At 45.5% G+C, this 14,488-nt stretch overlaps 1 protein-coding gene across 1 annotated transcript in view; it reads left to right on the forward strand.

Moving 5' to 3' along the window:
- Positions 1 to 14,488, forward strand: part of CHD7 (chromodomain helicase DNA binding protein 7) — a 168,633-nt gene that overhangs the window by 23,012 nt on the left and 131,133 nt on the right. Inside the window, exon 2 of the mRNA XM_063923776.1 lies at positions 10,847 to 12,657. Coding sequence (XP_063779846.1) covers positions 11,017 to 12,657 — 1,641 coding nt within the window. The 5' untranslated portion in view covers positions 10,847 to 11,016. The remainder of the gene's footprint in view (positions 1 to 10,846; positions 12,658 to 14,488) is intronic.

Raw genomic sequence — 14,488 nt, forward strand, 5'->3', positions numbered from 1 at the left:
TAACTCCTTGGGTGTACCAGTCAGTGTATGTGTTTCCTCCTCTGCCGCTCATACCAAAGGTATTGAAGATCATACGGCAAAGAAGAGTAAGAACAATACTAGTGGTTCCGGATTGGCCGAGAAGAACTTGGTACCCGGAACTTCAAGAGATGCTCACGGACGAACCGTGGCCTCTACCTCTGAGAAGGGACCTGCTACAGCAGGGTCCCTGTCTCTTTCAAGACTTACCGCGGCTGCGTTTGACGGCATGGCGGTTGAACGCCAGATCCTAAAAGGGAAAGGCATTCCAGAAGAAGTCATTCCTACCTTGATTAAGGCACGGAAGGAAGTCACCGTGAAACATTATCACCGCATTTGGCGAAAATATGTTGCGTGGTGCGAGGATCGGAGTGTTCCGACGGAGGAATTTCAACTGGGTCGTTTCCTACATTTCCTACAATCAGGATTGTCTATGGGTCTCAAATTGGGATCCATTAAGGTTCAAATTTCGGCCCTGTCAATATTCTTCCAAAAAGAATTGGCCTCTGTCCCTGAGGTCCAGACTTTTGTCAAAGGAGTACTGCATATACAGCCTCCTGTGGTGCCTCCGGTGGCACCGTGGGATCTAAATGTAGTTTTAGATTTCCTCAAATCCCATTGGTTTGAACCATTGAAAAAGGTGGATTTGAAATATCTCACATGGAAAGTGACTATGTTACTGGCCCTGGCTTCTGCCAGGAGAGTATCTGAATTGGCGGCTTTATCTTATAAAAGCCCTTATCTAATCTTCCATTCGGATAGGGCAGAACTGCGGACTCGTCCGCATTTTCTCCCTAAAGTGGTATCAGCATTTCATCTGAACCAACCTATTGTGGTGCCTGCGGCCACTAGCGACTTGGAGGACTCCAAGTTGTTGGACGTTGTCAGAGCTTTAAAAATATACATTTCAAGGACGGCTGGAGTCAGAAAATCTGACTCGCTGTTTATACTGTATGCACCCAACAAGTTGGGCGCACCTGCTTCTAAGCAGTCGATTGCTCGTTGGATTTGTAACACAATTCAACTTGCACATTCTGTGGCAGGCCTGCCACAGCCTAAAACTGTAAAAGCCCACTCCACAAGGAAGGTGGGCTCATCTTGGGCGGCTGCCCGAGGGGTCTCGGCATTACAACTCTGCCGAGCAGCTACGTGGTCGGGGGAGAACACGTTTGTAAAATTTTACAAATTTGATACCCTGGCAAAGGAGGACCTGGAGTTCTCTCATTCGGTGCTGCAGAGTCATCCGCACTCTCCCGCCCGTTTGGGAGCTTTGGTATAATCCCCATGGTCCTTTCAGGAACCCCAGCATCCACTTAGGACGATAGAGAAAATAAGAATTTACTTACCGATAATTCTATTTCTCGGAGTCCGTAGTGGATGCTGGGCGCCCATCCCAAGTGCGGATTATCTGCAATACTTGTACATAGTTATTGTTAACTAATTCGGGTTATTGTTAAGGAGCCATCTTTAAGAGGTCCTTTCTGTTATCATACTGTTAACTGGGTTTAGATCACAAGTTGTACGGTGTGATTGGTGTGGCTGGTATGAGTCTTACCCGGGATTCAAAATGCCTCCCTTATTGTGTATGCTCGTCCGGGCACAGTACCTAACTGGAGTCTGGAGGAGGGTCATAGGGGGAGGAGCCAGTGCACACCACCTGACCTAGTAAAGCTTTACTTTTTTGTGCCCTGTCTCCTGCGGAGCCGCTATTCCCCATGGTCCTTTCAGGAACCCCAGCATCCACTACGGACTCCGAGAAATAGAATTATCGGTAAGTAAATTCTTATTTTTACTGTCTTTAGAGCAAATAAAGGATGCATTTCTTTATATGCGTGATGCACAGAGGGATATCTGCACACTGGCATCACGGGTAAGTGCTATGTCCATTTCGGCCAGAAGAAGTTTATGGACGCGACAGTGGTCAGGCGATGCGGACTCAAAACGGCATATGGAAGTTTTGCCGTATAAAGGGGAGGAGTTATTTGGAGTCGGTCTATCAGATTTGGTGGCCACGGCTACAGCCGGGAAATCCACCTTTTTACCTCAAGCTACTCCCCAACAGAAAAAGACACCGACTTTTCAACCGCAGCCCTTTCGTTCCTTTAAAAACAAGAGAGCAAAGGGATATTCATATCTGCCACGAGGCAGAGGAAGGGGGAAGAGACACCAACAGGCAGCTCCTTCCCAGGAACAGAAGCCATCCCCCGCTTCTACAAAAGCCTCAGCATGACGCTGGGGCTTCTCAAGCGGACTCGGGGGCGGTGGGCGGTCGTCTCAAGAATTTCAGCGCGCAGTGGGCTCACTCGCAGGTAGATCCCTGGACCCTGCAGATAATATCTCAGGGGTACAGGTTGGAACTAGAGACAGATCCGCCTCGCCGTTTCCTGAAGTCTGCTTTACCAACGTCCCCCTCCGAAAGGGAGACGGTTTTGGAAGCCATTCACAAGCTGTACTCTCAGCAGGTGATAGTCAAGGTACCTCTTCTACAACAGGGAAAGGGGTATTATTCCACTCTATTTGTGGTACCGAAGCCGGACGGCTCGGTAAGACCTATTCTAAATCTGAAGTCCTTGAACCTGTACATAAAGAAGTTCAAGTTCAAAATGGAGTCACTCAGAGCAGTGATAGCGAACCTGGAAGAAGGGGACTTTATGGTGTCCTTGGACATCAAGGATGCGTACCTCCACGTTCCAATTTACCCCTCACACCAGGGGTACCTCAGGTTCGTTGTACAAAACTGTCACTATCCGTTTCAGACGCTGCCGTTCGGATTGTCCACGGCACCTCGGGTCTTTACAAAGGTAATGGCCGAGATGATGATTCTTCTTCGAAGAAAAGGCGTATTAATTATCCCATACTTGGACGATCTCCTAATAAGGGCAAGGTCCAGAGAACAGCTAGAGAGGGGATTAGCACTGTCTCAAGAAGTGCTAAAACAGCACGGCTGGATTCTGAATATTCCAAAATCCCAGTTAATGCCGACAACTCGTCTGCTGTTCCTAGGGATGATTCTGGACACGGTTCAGAAAAAGGTTTTTCTCCCGGAGGAAAAAGCCAAGGAGTTATCCGAGCTTGTCAGGAACCTCCTAAAACCAGGAAAGGTGTCTGTACATCAATGCACAAGAGTCCTGGGAAAAATGGTGGCTTCTTACGAAGCAATTCCATTCGGCAGATTCCATGCACGAATTTTCCAGAGGGATCTGTTGGACAAATGGTCGGGGTCGCATCTTCAGATGCACCAGCGGATAACCCTGTCTCCAAGGACAAGGGTATCTCTTCTGTGGTGGTTGCAGAGTGCTCATCTATTGGAGGGCCGCAGATTCGGCATACAGGATTGGATCCTGGTGACCACGGACGCCAGCCTGAGAGGCTGGGGAGCAGTCACACAAGGAAGAAACTTCCAGGGAGTGTGGACGAGCCTGGAAACGTCTCTTCACATAAACATTCTGGAACTAAGAGCAATCTACAATGCTCTAAGCCAGGCAGAACCTCTGCTTCAAGGAAAACCGGTGTTGATCCAGTCGGACAACATCACGGCAGTCGCCCATGTAAACAGACAGGGCGGCACAAGAAGCAGGAGTGCAATGGCAGAAGCTGCAAGGATTCTTCGCTGGGCAGAGAATCATGTGATAGCACTGTCAGCACTGTTCATCCCGGGAGTGGACAACTGGGAAGCAGACTTCCTCAGCAGACACGACCTTCACCCGGGAGAGTGGGGACTTCATCCGGAAGTCTTCCACATGCTGGTAACCTGTTGGGAAAGACCAATGGTGGACATGATGGCGTCTCGCCTCAACAAAAAACTGGACAGGTATTGCGCCAGGTCAAGAGATCCGCAGGCAATAGCTGTGGACGCGCTGGTATGTGTTTCCTCCTCTGCCTCTCATACCAAAAGTATTGAGAATTATACGGCAAAGAGGCGTAAGAACGATACTAGTGGTTCCGGATTGGCCAAGAAGGACTTGGTACCCGGAACTTCAAGAGATGATCACGGAAGATCCGTGGCCTCTACCTCTAAGGAGGGACTTGCTTCAGCAGGGTCCCTGTCTGTTTCAAGACTTACCGCGGCTGCGTTTGACGGCATGGCGGTTGAACGCCGGATCCTAAAGGAAAAAGGCATGCCGGAAGAAGTCATTCCTACTTTGATTAAAGCAAGGAAGGAAGTAACCGTGCAACACTATCACCGCATTTGGCGAAGATATGTTGCGTGGTGCGAGGATCGGAGTGCTCCGACGGAGGAATTTCAACTGGGTCGATTCCTACATTTCCTGCAATCAGGATTGTCTATGGGTCTCAAATTGGGATCTATTAAGGTTCAAATTTCGGCCCTGTCGATTTTCTTTCAAAAAGAATTGGCTTCAGTTCCTGAAGTCCAGACTTTTGTTAAGGGAGTGCTGCATATACAGCCTCCTGTGGTGCCTCCAGTGGCACCGTGGGATCTCAATGTGGTTTTGGAATTTCTAAAATCTCATTGGTTTGAACCACTAAATAAGGTGGATTTAAAATATCTCACATGGAAAGTGACCATGTTACTAGCCCTGGCTTCGGCCAGGAGAGTGTCAGAACTGGCAGCTTTATCTTACAAAAGCCCATATCTGATTTTCCATTCGGACAGGGCAGAACTGCGGACTCGTCCGCATTTTCTCCCTAAGGTGGTGTCAGCATTTCATCTGAACCAGCCTATTGTAGTGCCTGCGGCTACAAGTGACTTGGAGGACTCCAAGTTACTGGACGTTGTCAGAGCATTAAAAATATATATTGCAAGGACAGCTGGAGTCAGAAAATCTGACTCGTTGTTTATATTGTATGCACCCAACAAGATGGGTGCTCCTGCGTCTAAGCAGACGATTGCTCGTTGGATCTGTAGCACAATCCAACTTGCACATTCTGTGGCAGGCCTGCCACAGCCTAAATCTGTAAAGGCCCACTCCACAAGGAAGGTGGGCTCATCTTGGGCGGCTGCCCGAGGGGTCTCGGCATTACAACTTTGCCGAGCAGCTACGTGGTCAGGGGAGAACACGTTTGTAAAATTTTACAAATTTGATACTCTGGCTAAGGAGGACCTGGAGTTCTCTCATTCGGTGCTGCAGAGTCATCCGCACTCTCCCGCCCGTTTGGGAGCTTTGGTATAATCCCCATGGTCCTTTCAGGAACCCCAGCATCCACTAGGACGATAGAGAAAATAAGAATTTACTTACCGATAATTCTATTTCTCGGAGTCCGTAGTGGATGCTGGGCGCCCATCCCAAGTGCGGATTATCTGCAATAATTGTACATAGTTATTGTTAACTAATTCGGGTTATTGTTTAGGATGCCATCTTTCAGAGGCTCCTCTGTTATCATACTGTTAACTGGGTTTGATCACAAGTTGTACGGTGTGATTGGTGTGGCTGGTATGAGTCTTACCCGGGATTCAAAATTCCTCCCTTATTGTGTACGCTCGTCCGGGCACAGTACCTAACTGGCTTGGAGGAGGGTCATAGGGGGAGGAGCCAGTGCACACCACCTGATCGGAAAGCTTTACTTTTGTGCCCTGTCTCCTGCGGAGCCGCTATTCCCCATGGTCCTTTCAGGAACCCCAGCATCCACTACGGACTCCGAGAAATAGAATTATCGGTAAGTAAATTCTTATTGTTTACCGCAGCCTGTCTTGACATACATACCGCGCTCCTGACAGCCGTGCATTTCTGTTGCGAAAGGCAGTGGCGCTGTCATTTTCTATGATGTTAGCCACTTTAAGCGTGGGAAAAATGGGGAAATCAGCCTATACCCCTAAAAAGTGCAAACTAACCTTGGATAACCGTATAGAAGCATATTAATCTCATTAAGCAAAGTATTACGGCCCATCAAATGGGTGTTTGTTTGTTTTTTTACTTTTTTTTAAATTAATAACAGTGAAAAAGTAATAGAAAGCAAGTGTTTTTTTTATCAAATTAAATGCTCTGGATGCATTTGGGGTGCATGAATATGCCTGGAAGTAGGGTTTTTTTTTTTTGTGTATTTTTGAGCCACTTCAGGTAATTCCTACTTGCAAACACCTGTCCCATCAATACAGCAGTGACCATATATACCTGTCCCACATCTTTTAACCCATTATTCTGCATTTTTACAGAATATCACCCTAGAAATGGCATTTTTTGCTTTATTTATTGGCTGAATTATACTAATTAAAGTTCTAAACTTCAGCATTTGAATTGCGCCATCTAGTGGCCGCCAGTGCGCAAAACACTTGAATTCACCACCCATGTAGGTGAGGAGCAGGGTTAGCGTTTTATTTTATAGGATTTTAGTCACTATTTTAAAATGGTGTCAGGAGGGGGCGTGAGCAGGATGGCTAGTTGGAAACTGCATCTTTTGATTGTGGCACCTGATTGGACTTTCCGCTCATACCTCCCGCTTTACGGAATCATGCAGCCTGATTTTCACCGGGTGCTGTTAGGACAATAGTGATATCAGAATCTGCACATTCCTTTTTTGTTACCTTTAGACATGCCGGAATCATGAATAAGAGTCCACTTGTGTATTTTTGTGATGTGACTTGGCCGATCTACCTGATTTGATTGGCCAATTCCCAATCTCCGTTTCCCTGATGGTCAGCAAAATTAAAAATTTAATAAATCCCGCACTACTCGATTCCTACCATTTTTGGGTCGAAATTAGTGAATGATTGAGTCTGGCAATCATCAGCAAAAAGCAGGATTTTGTTATTTGGTAAATAGAGCGTATTTTATGCTGTATATTGTAATCTATTTATATAAACCTCCTCCTACAACTATATATTGACAACTCCATTTTTTAGCCATATATTTCATGCTGAAACCTGAGCACCAAGTGTGATGAAATGGGTTTATATGATGGTCACGGTTTTCAATGGCAGATTGTGTGGTTCAGTAAAAAACAAAATACTTTCTGTAATTGTGTGTGTTTGTGTAGGGGAAAAAAGTTGAATGAGCGTAATACCCTCCAGCTCACTGAGGTGACCCTTGCCCCTTTGTATCCTGTGACACTCAGCCAGTCTTTGTGTTGCAGTGTATTCATGATGGTTCTGTATCCCCCACCACATATGCCAGAGAGAGGAGATAAATTATTTTCAGCTGCAGCTCAGGCCAAAGAAAAGATCTTTAGAGGTGTGGGGAAGGGGGAAGGGTCGGCCGCGCCATCTCCGGAGGACGGGCAGGTTATGGGGGATGTTTTGCTGCTTGTTCTTTAATGTTTCTTTTTTTTTGTCCAAAATAGTAATCTTATTAACTACACTTACAGTGACGTTTGTACAGGAAAAACCCCTCATACATGCATTTTTTTTCCTTTCTGCCCAGTATTTGCCCATCTATATTGTACTCCCACCTTCTTGAGTCTCCCAGTACCAGCTTTGTAAGCAAATGAATAATTGCCAAGAGATCACTTGACTGGTAATAGCAGTATTATGACGGCCTCTCTCCCCTCTCTTCCTCTCATCATAATCTGGCGAGCAGGTATCCATTCTATGCTGACACAGATAAAATGAACATACACATCACTAGTTTCCAATGAGCCCAAGGATCAGCAAGGACATTACTGTATGTGTGGTGTTTTGTTATTGTGGTTTCAAAGTGGAATCTTTTAAAAGTGTAAAACCAGTGTGTGTGTGTGTGTGTGTGTGTGTGTGTGTGTGTGCGCGCTGAACACATCTCTGTTTCCCTGAGAGACTCTTTTACACAGTAATCTAGATAAATTCATCATTTTAATTGGTACTGGCCCATGAATATTGGTTCTGGGGCCCTTCCTTTGGCATTTTGGACTTCTCTATATTACATGTAGAGCAAAGCAGAATGTTGCCACTTGTGAAGGGTGATAAGTGTTTATTTTATGATGTTTTCCTATTACTGTTAATGAACCCCTCTAATACATTCTAATTACCCATAACTCCTGGCAGTTCTTCTAAATCCCCCCCCCCCCCTCACCAGTACCAGTTCAGCCATTGAGGGTGTTGTGCATGTGCAGTCTTGTTGGAAGTCATATTAGTGTGATAAGCGAATCACCAGATTTTTCAACAGGATAGATTTGTATTGTTTATGGGGATTAAAGTCAGGAGATGAAACAAGTGTTGGAGATGTGTGTGGCTAAGCTTCGCTTTAATGGGTGTAAAAGGAACAATCTTAAAATTATCTATAGATGTGTCCTCATAAGTGGCCACTTTATGAGCAGGACATGTACAGCTCATACTGTTTTTAAATGTTGAGTAAACTACCAACAAATTCTACAGTACTTGGATATACACAGAAAATATATGGGGGTTTATGTAAGAGCCTGCGACATGCAGACGGGCGAGATTCCGGTGAATCTGGCCATATTGTTAAAGCCGCAATCATTGTCAAGGCAAAACCAGGTTATTTTGACCTTTGCAATGATTGCTGCTGTAAAAATATGACCAGACTCTCCATCTTTCCCCCATCTACTTCCCACAGGCTATTGCATAAACGCCATGGTTTAAATATCATTAGCCCAGAGGCTTGCAAAAGCAATGTTAGAAAACAACAATTGGCCCTCTGCAGAAATTTGGGACATTTCAGAGGCATTGCTGGGACTTGTTCAGACATCTGGGCTGATTCAGACCCTGACTTTGATGTGCAAAAATCGTTGTGAAGCGATTTCTGCGCATGCCGGAACACGCATGTGCAAGGTCCTAAACTGCGTTCTCTTCAGAACGCAGTTTAAGACCTGGAAGGGGCCAGGATAGGGGTGTCGATGTCCAGACCGTTTGTGGGGCGGGCGGCGGTTCCGTGACATCGCACGCAGCCATTTGCGACCTTTAACATTATGGGTAGCCGTCTGTCTTTGCAGCTAGGCTGCGAGCAACTCGAAACGTGAAAGCATTGCCGCCGTGCAATGCTCTCGCATGGGTTGGGGGTGGGCTTGATCAGGCATGCGGGTCGGACTTGCCCTGTGCCGGGCATCCCCCCGCATGGCAAATAAAAAAATTGATCATAGATGTGCATTTTCTCGCACATATACAGTCAAGTCTGAATTAGGCCCATAGATGGGGAGAGGCAGATAGCATGGTGCTGTCTGTACCCAGCCTGCATTTTAGAAGTAAAAGATGTTGTAGGGTTTATTTGTAATGTGTTGAGTTGGGGTCATATACAATTCCTCCTGTACCATATTTGTCCTTTGTACAATAATGTATATTTACTGTACTGCTTAGTTCAGTGTAGTACGCCCCTTCTCTGATGCAAGATTTGTGGGCCCTGCTGCACAGGTTTTTATTACATATATAGTTTCTAATAAAGGGGACCCAAGCTTTGTTTTATCCTGTAGCACTGTCAAGATTTTCATTGAGGGTAAACCGGGCAGTGAAGGGGTTAATCATCCACAACACATGTAGCCCTCACTGAAGTTGCCTATTCCTGGGGAAAGTTTTCAAGGAGTTATGAATCCAGCTACTTGTTCCCGTTGCGTACCACAGAAGCACCAGCCCACGACCATTAATGCTTGGAAACAAAAATAAGATTATGTGTTAGAATCATAGTGACAAATTCCGAGCATGGCTGGGATTCTTCAATACACTTTTGTTCGCATTGGTAGCTGAATTAATCATTCACCTCCGTATAGCTTAAAACTTTTGATAGTTCAGCATTGAAACCTTATATTCTGCTATTTTAGGGAGTTGATACCTGACAGCAGAAACGGGTGACCTTCCAGATGGTGCTACAATTCCCATAAGGCTATCTGCTTTACAGTTGCCGTCAATTCTTTAACCATTTTAATTCCCTTCAGCAAATGTTTGCAACGCGTTGACATTATGCAGCAACAGAAGAGTTAAAACGCTCACTTGACAGTCCTGTGGCAAGCTAGACTGGCCAGGTTTCAGAGTACAGTACATTGCTAGGTGTAGTCCAAAGCAGATGCTGTCATAACCGTTTGTGTCTATGGCACATTAAGCAATGCAGTGACCTGGTGTGGGAACTTCCTGTCTCCTGTGCTGCAACAGCTGAGACTCCACCAGACAATGCAAATGACAGCTCTGAAACTATTTTGTTTCCCGACTTAACTATGAAGCGTTAAGAATTGTTCCCAAAAATAGCAATTTGCACAGAATTGTCTACGTAGATATGCTTAGTTGTCAGATACGTTTTGCAGCACAGTCTTCCTTGGTATCCTAATAAACCAGCCCCTAATTCCATCTGGTAGGATCACATCGGTGTAACCACAGTATGAATCCAATCATTCAGCTAATTTGACCTTGAGTAGAGGTGCTGGATGTCGTGGATTTGTGGTTGCTGTTAGAGCAATCCACACATACCACCTAGTTTTTAGAAAATACTGGACAAGATGCCTTCTGTATAAGGCACAGGCTAAGGGGAGGAGAGCAACATATCTTGTTTGAAATATATTTTAGCTGCTTTTAAAGGGTCACTTTCCACCTTCTGGTGTTTGTTAAATGGACTAGCGGATTTTGCTAACTTTAGCTTATCACAGCCCTTGATGCTGCTGCTTGCTCATCTGATTACACTCCTCGGGGGAATAAGGTTAAGGACACGCTGTTGGTAACTAGAGCATTTTCAGGGCTTTCGTTTAGCAGATGGGATGCTTGGCTATATCCTTACATCTGTCTGCCTGCTGTGGCAGCTGATGCTACTGCTGCATTTTGTGTGCTTTTGTTCTGTTCCACCCCACGAATGAATGCTGTATGAAATCCCTGTCTTAAGTTTAAACCCCAGTTTGTTTGTTTGTTTGTACGTGTTTTTAAATTTCCCATTAAGCAAAGTTAATTTTTATTTTATGCAACTTTTTATTGGTAACCAGTAGTGATGTAATTTTTAAATTATAATTTTTTTTTCCTCTTCCTTAGAAACCGTTACCAGACTGCCTGACACCGCATGGTCCGAAAGAACAGAGACAAGATGGAATGACGAGAAAGAGATTAGCTAAGGATTAACAGCTCTGAGGACAAACACCTTGGTTGTGAGGTGAAGCACAATTTCACACTCGTGGCTCCAAAGAGCAGTGTGCAGAAGCAAGATGGCGGATCCTGGCATGATGAGTCTGTTCGGGGAAGACGGGAACATATTTAGCGAAGGATTGGAGGGCCTTGGTGAATGTGGATATACAGAAAACTCTGTAAACTCCATGGCGCAGCAGATGCCAATGGATCAGGGTTTTGGCTCTTTGCAGTCTCCACTCCACCATAACCCAAGCAGTCAAAACCAAGCAAAGCTTACCCACTTTGATCACTATAACCAGTATGAGCCACAGAAAATGCACATGATGGACCAGCCTACTAGAATGATGGCTAACACTCCCGGGAATGGTATTGCCTCTCCACATTCACAGTATCATAACACACCTGTTCCGCAGGTCCCCCACAGTGGTGGACAAATGGGAGTGTATCCTGGTATGCAGAATGACAGGCATGGGCCACCGTTTGTAGAAAGTGGTTCTATGTGGGCACCTAGGGCAGTACAGGTGCCTGATCAGATACGGCCTCCTTACCAGCAGCCACAGTCACAGCAGCAACCATCAACACCTTCAGGACCTCAAGGTCCGTCTCACCCTCAACATGTTCAGCAGATGGGTAATTACATGGTTCGGGGAGATTTCGCAATGCAGCAACATGGTCCACTACAGTCTCAAAGGGTGAATCAGTTTTCACAAGGACAAGATGGTCTTAACCAAGGAAATCCCTTCCTTGGAGCTGCAGGACCTGGTCACATGTCTCACGTAGCCCAACAAAATCCCAACATGGGGCCTTCACTGCGTCATTCGGTCCAGCAATTTCATCACCATCCCCCCACTGCTCTTCATGGAGAATCTGTTGCTCACAGTCCTAGGTTTTCTCCTAACCCTCCTCAGCAGGGTGCAGTTAGGCCACAGTCCCTTAATTTTAATTCACGAAACCAGACTGTACCTTCACCTACGTTAAACTCAGGGCAGTATTCCCGCTATCCTTATAGTAACCTTAATCAGGGATTAGTTAATAATACAGGGATGAATCAGAATTTAGGCCTTACAAACAACACTCCAATGTCTCCGTCTGTACCTAGATACCCAAATGCTGTGGGGTTTCCATCAAATAGCAGTCAAGGACTAATGCACCAGCAACCCATTCATCCTAGCGGCTCACTTAACCAAATGAACACACAAACTATGCATCCTTCACAGCCTCAGGGAACCTATGCTTCACCACCTCCCATGTCCCCCTTGAAAGCAATGAGCAATCCAGCAGTCACCCCTCCTCCACAAGTTAGGCCTGGCAGCGCGGGGATACCTTTGGATGTTGGAAGTTACCCAAATATGCCCCATCCACCCACTCACCAGCCCCCTGCCGGCATGGGTATGGGACAAAGGAACATGGGTCCCAGAAACATACCACAGGGCCAGGCCTTTATAGGTATGTCCTCAACACCAAGGGAGATGGGTGGGCATATGAGACCAAATGGCTGTCCTGGAGTTAGCCATGCAGATCCACAGGCAATACAAGAACGGATGATGTCTGGCCAGCAGCATCCCAGTCATCAATCTTTTCAGCAGCAAATGGCAAACTGTCAGCCTCATCCAGCTATGCACCATCAGTCTTCACCTCCGTCACATTCTCATCACCAACCATGGACTTCGCTTCACCAGTCACCTCAGAGTACCCCCCAGAAAGTGCCTGTCCATCAGGTAAGTGTCCTAGTGCCATGCACGGAGAGCATACTGTATTTGCAATGTGTATGATTATAAAATCTAAAAAAATATATTTTTTTTAACCCGCTGTATATGTGGCTTTCACAGAAACAGCTTGTGAACTTCCTGCTCTGTGCACGTTACTCTGATTTCTGAGCGTAAACAGAACAGTATGCAACAACAGGAAGTTGTCCCTGTATTGTTTTGCTTATGAAACAGCTGCAGGTTTTTCTGTAATAACTTTTTGATGCACAAGAACTTGCCAAAGTTGTGGCTGATTTAATTATGTTGGGACTGTAAAACCTTTCTTGTTACAGTATGCATTAAGCATGTGTTTGACAGTTAATCTCTGGCTTTTCCTGTCAAATTATTTTTAAATCTAAAAGTGAAACACAACACTTGCCCCCATGTCTAGATTGATGGCAGAGAAAGCTCACTAGTGGGAAGTAGACCCGTCTGTCGTCATCGCTTCAATCTAGGCTGATACTTTTTTTTTTTTTTTTTTTTTTTTTTGAAACCTCAAATACAGATTTCTGTTCCCAACATTTTTCTGGTTCATATTTCCGTATGTATTGGTTAATATTTATTTTTCAAAGTAGCCGCACTAAGTAGTAGTGATAAATAAATAATAAATTATAATAATAATTAATTATAATAATAATAAAAAAAATTGTAGGTAGAATTAAGTGCTTGCACAATGTTAGTGAATTTCTGTTGAGCCACAAATTAAAGTGGGGTGGGTGGGAGTGGTGTTTGCTTTTTTAAGAGCATAAGATCACTTCCTTTAATCAGAGTAATTCACTGCAGGGGATCCATTCAATTTGCCGGCTGTTGGGATCCCGACGGTCAGGATGCCTATGCCGGAATCCCTCCAGCCGAAATACCGGCGCACAGGGGCTATTTCGACACCCATAGAGTGGGACTCGCACCACTTGCCCCGCTGCCGGCATTTTGCCGGGCGGGATGTTGCTGTTGGGATACTGACAGTCTGCAACCCACCCGCCGAGTTTACGTATGTAATCCGCCTGCAGAGCCCCCTAACATTCTGCCATAGTTGCAGAGAATAGCGGTTTATAGCAGGACATCCATATCTAGTGGCCGGATGGCGTTCAGCAAGTCAGTTAGTTGTCAATGAACACCGCACATGTTGCAATGAAGAGAATATGGGATTTTATGCTTTTTAGGTGGGAATTCAATTAGCTGCATGGATTATCTTGCAGAATATCTATTCAATTCATTAGCTTCTTCCCCCTTACAGTAAAAGATCTGCAAATGCGAGGAAACCCACCGATTCTGTTTAAAATACAGACTCTAGTGGATTTCCTCACAAGTTAAATGCAGAGGGGTGCCTTTGATGCAGACTTTTCCTTGCAGCTACTGAGGCTGGGTTCCCTGCAGCTAATTGAATCGGGTAGCTCTATCACTTAGCTGTGAGGAAAAAGCTGTGACTGATTGAATGCCCTCTCTGTCTGCAAATATTGTCATAACACATGGAACCAGCTCGCATTACAATTTGGATTGTGAACATCTGTTTAGAATTTATACATTTTCATTTTGCAAAGTTGCCCTTCCCTCCCAACCTAGACTTTGCGCTTAAATGCAATGATGCCACAGGTTTTCTGGAAAACATGAATTGTTAGGGGACCTAAGGACTGACTTTGAGAAACACTAAAGGCCCATACACATTAGACGATGTCGCTCTGTGAGCGACATCGTCTAACGTCTCCCCCTCCCGGGCTGGCCGGTCGGCGGCCGCCTGTACGCACTGAGCGATATGACCGCTCATATCGCTCAGTGACGTCACGCCCCCGCCAGCCCTGCATGAAGG

This window comes from Pseudophryne corroboree, chromosome 5 (genome assembly GCF_028390025.1).
Source record: "Pseudophryne corroboree isolate aPseCor3 chromosome 5, aPseCor3.hap2, whole genome shotgun sequence".
Lineage (NCBI taxonomy): Eukaryota > Metazoa > Chordata > Amphibia > Anura > Myobatrachidae > Pseudophryne > Pseudophryne corroboree.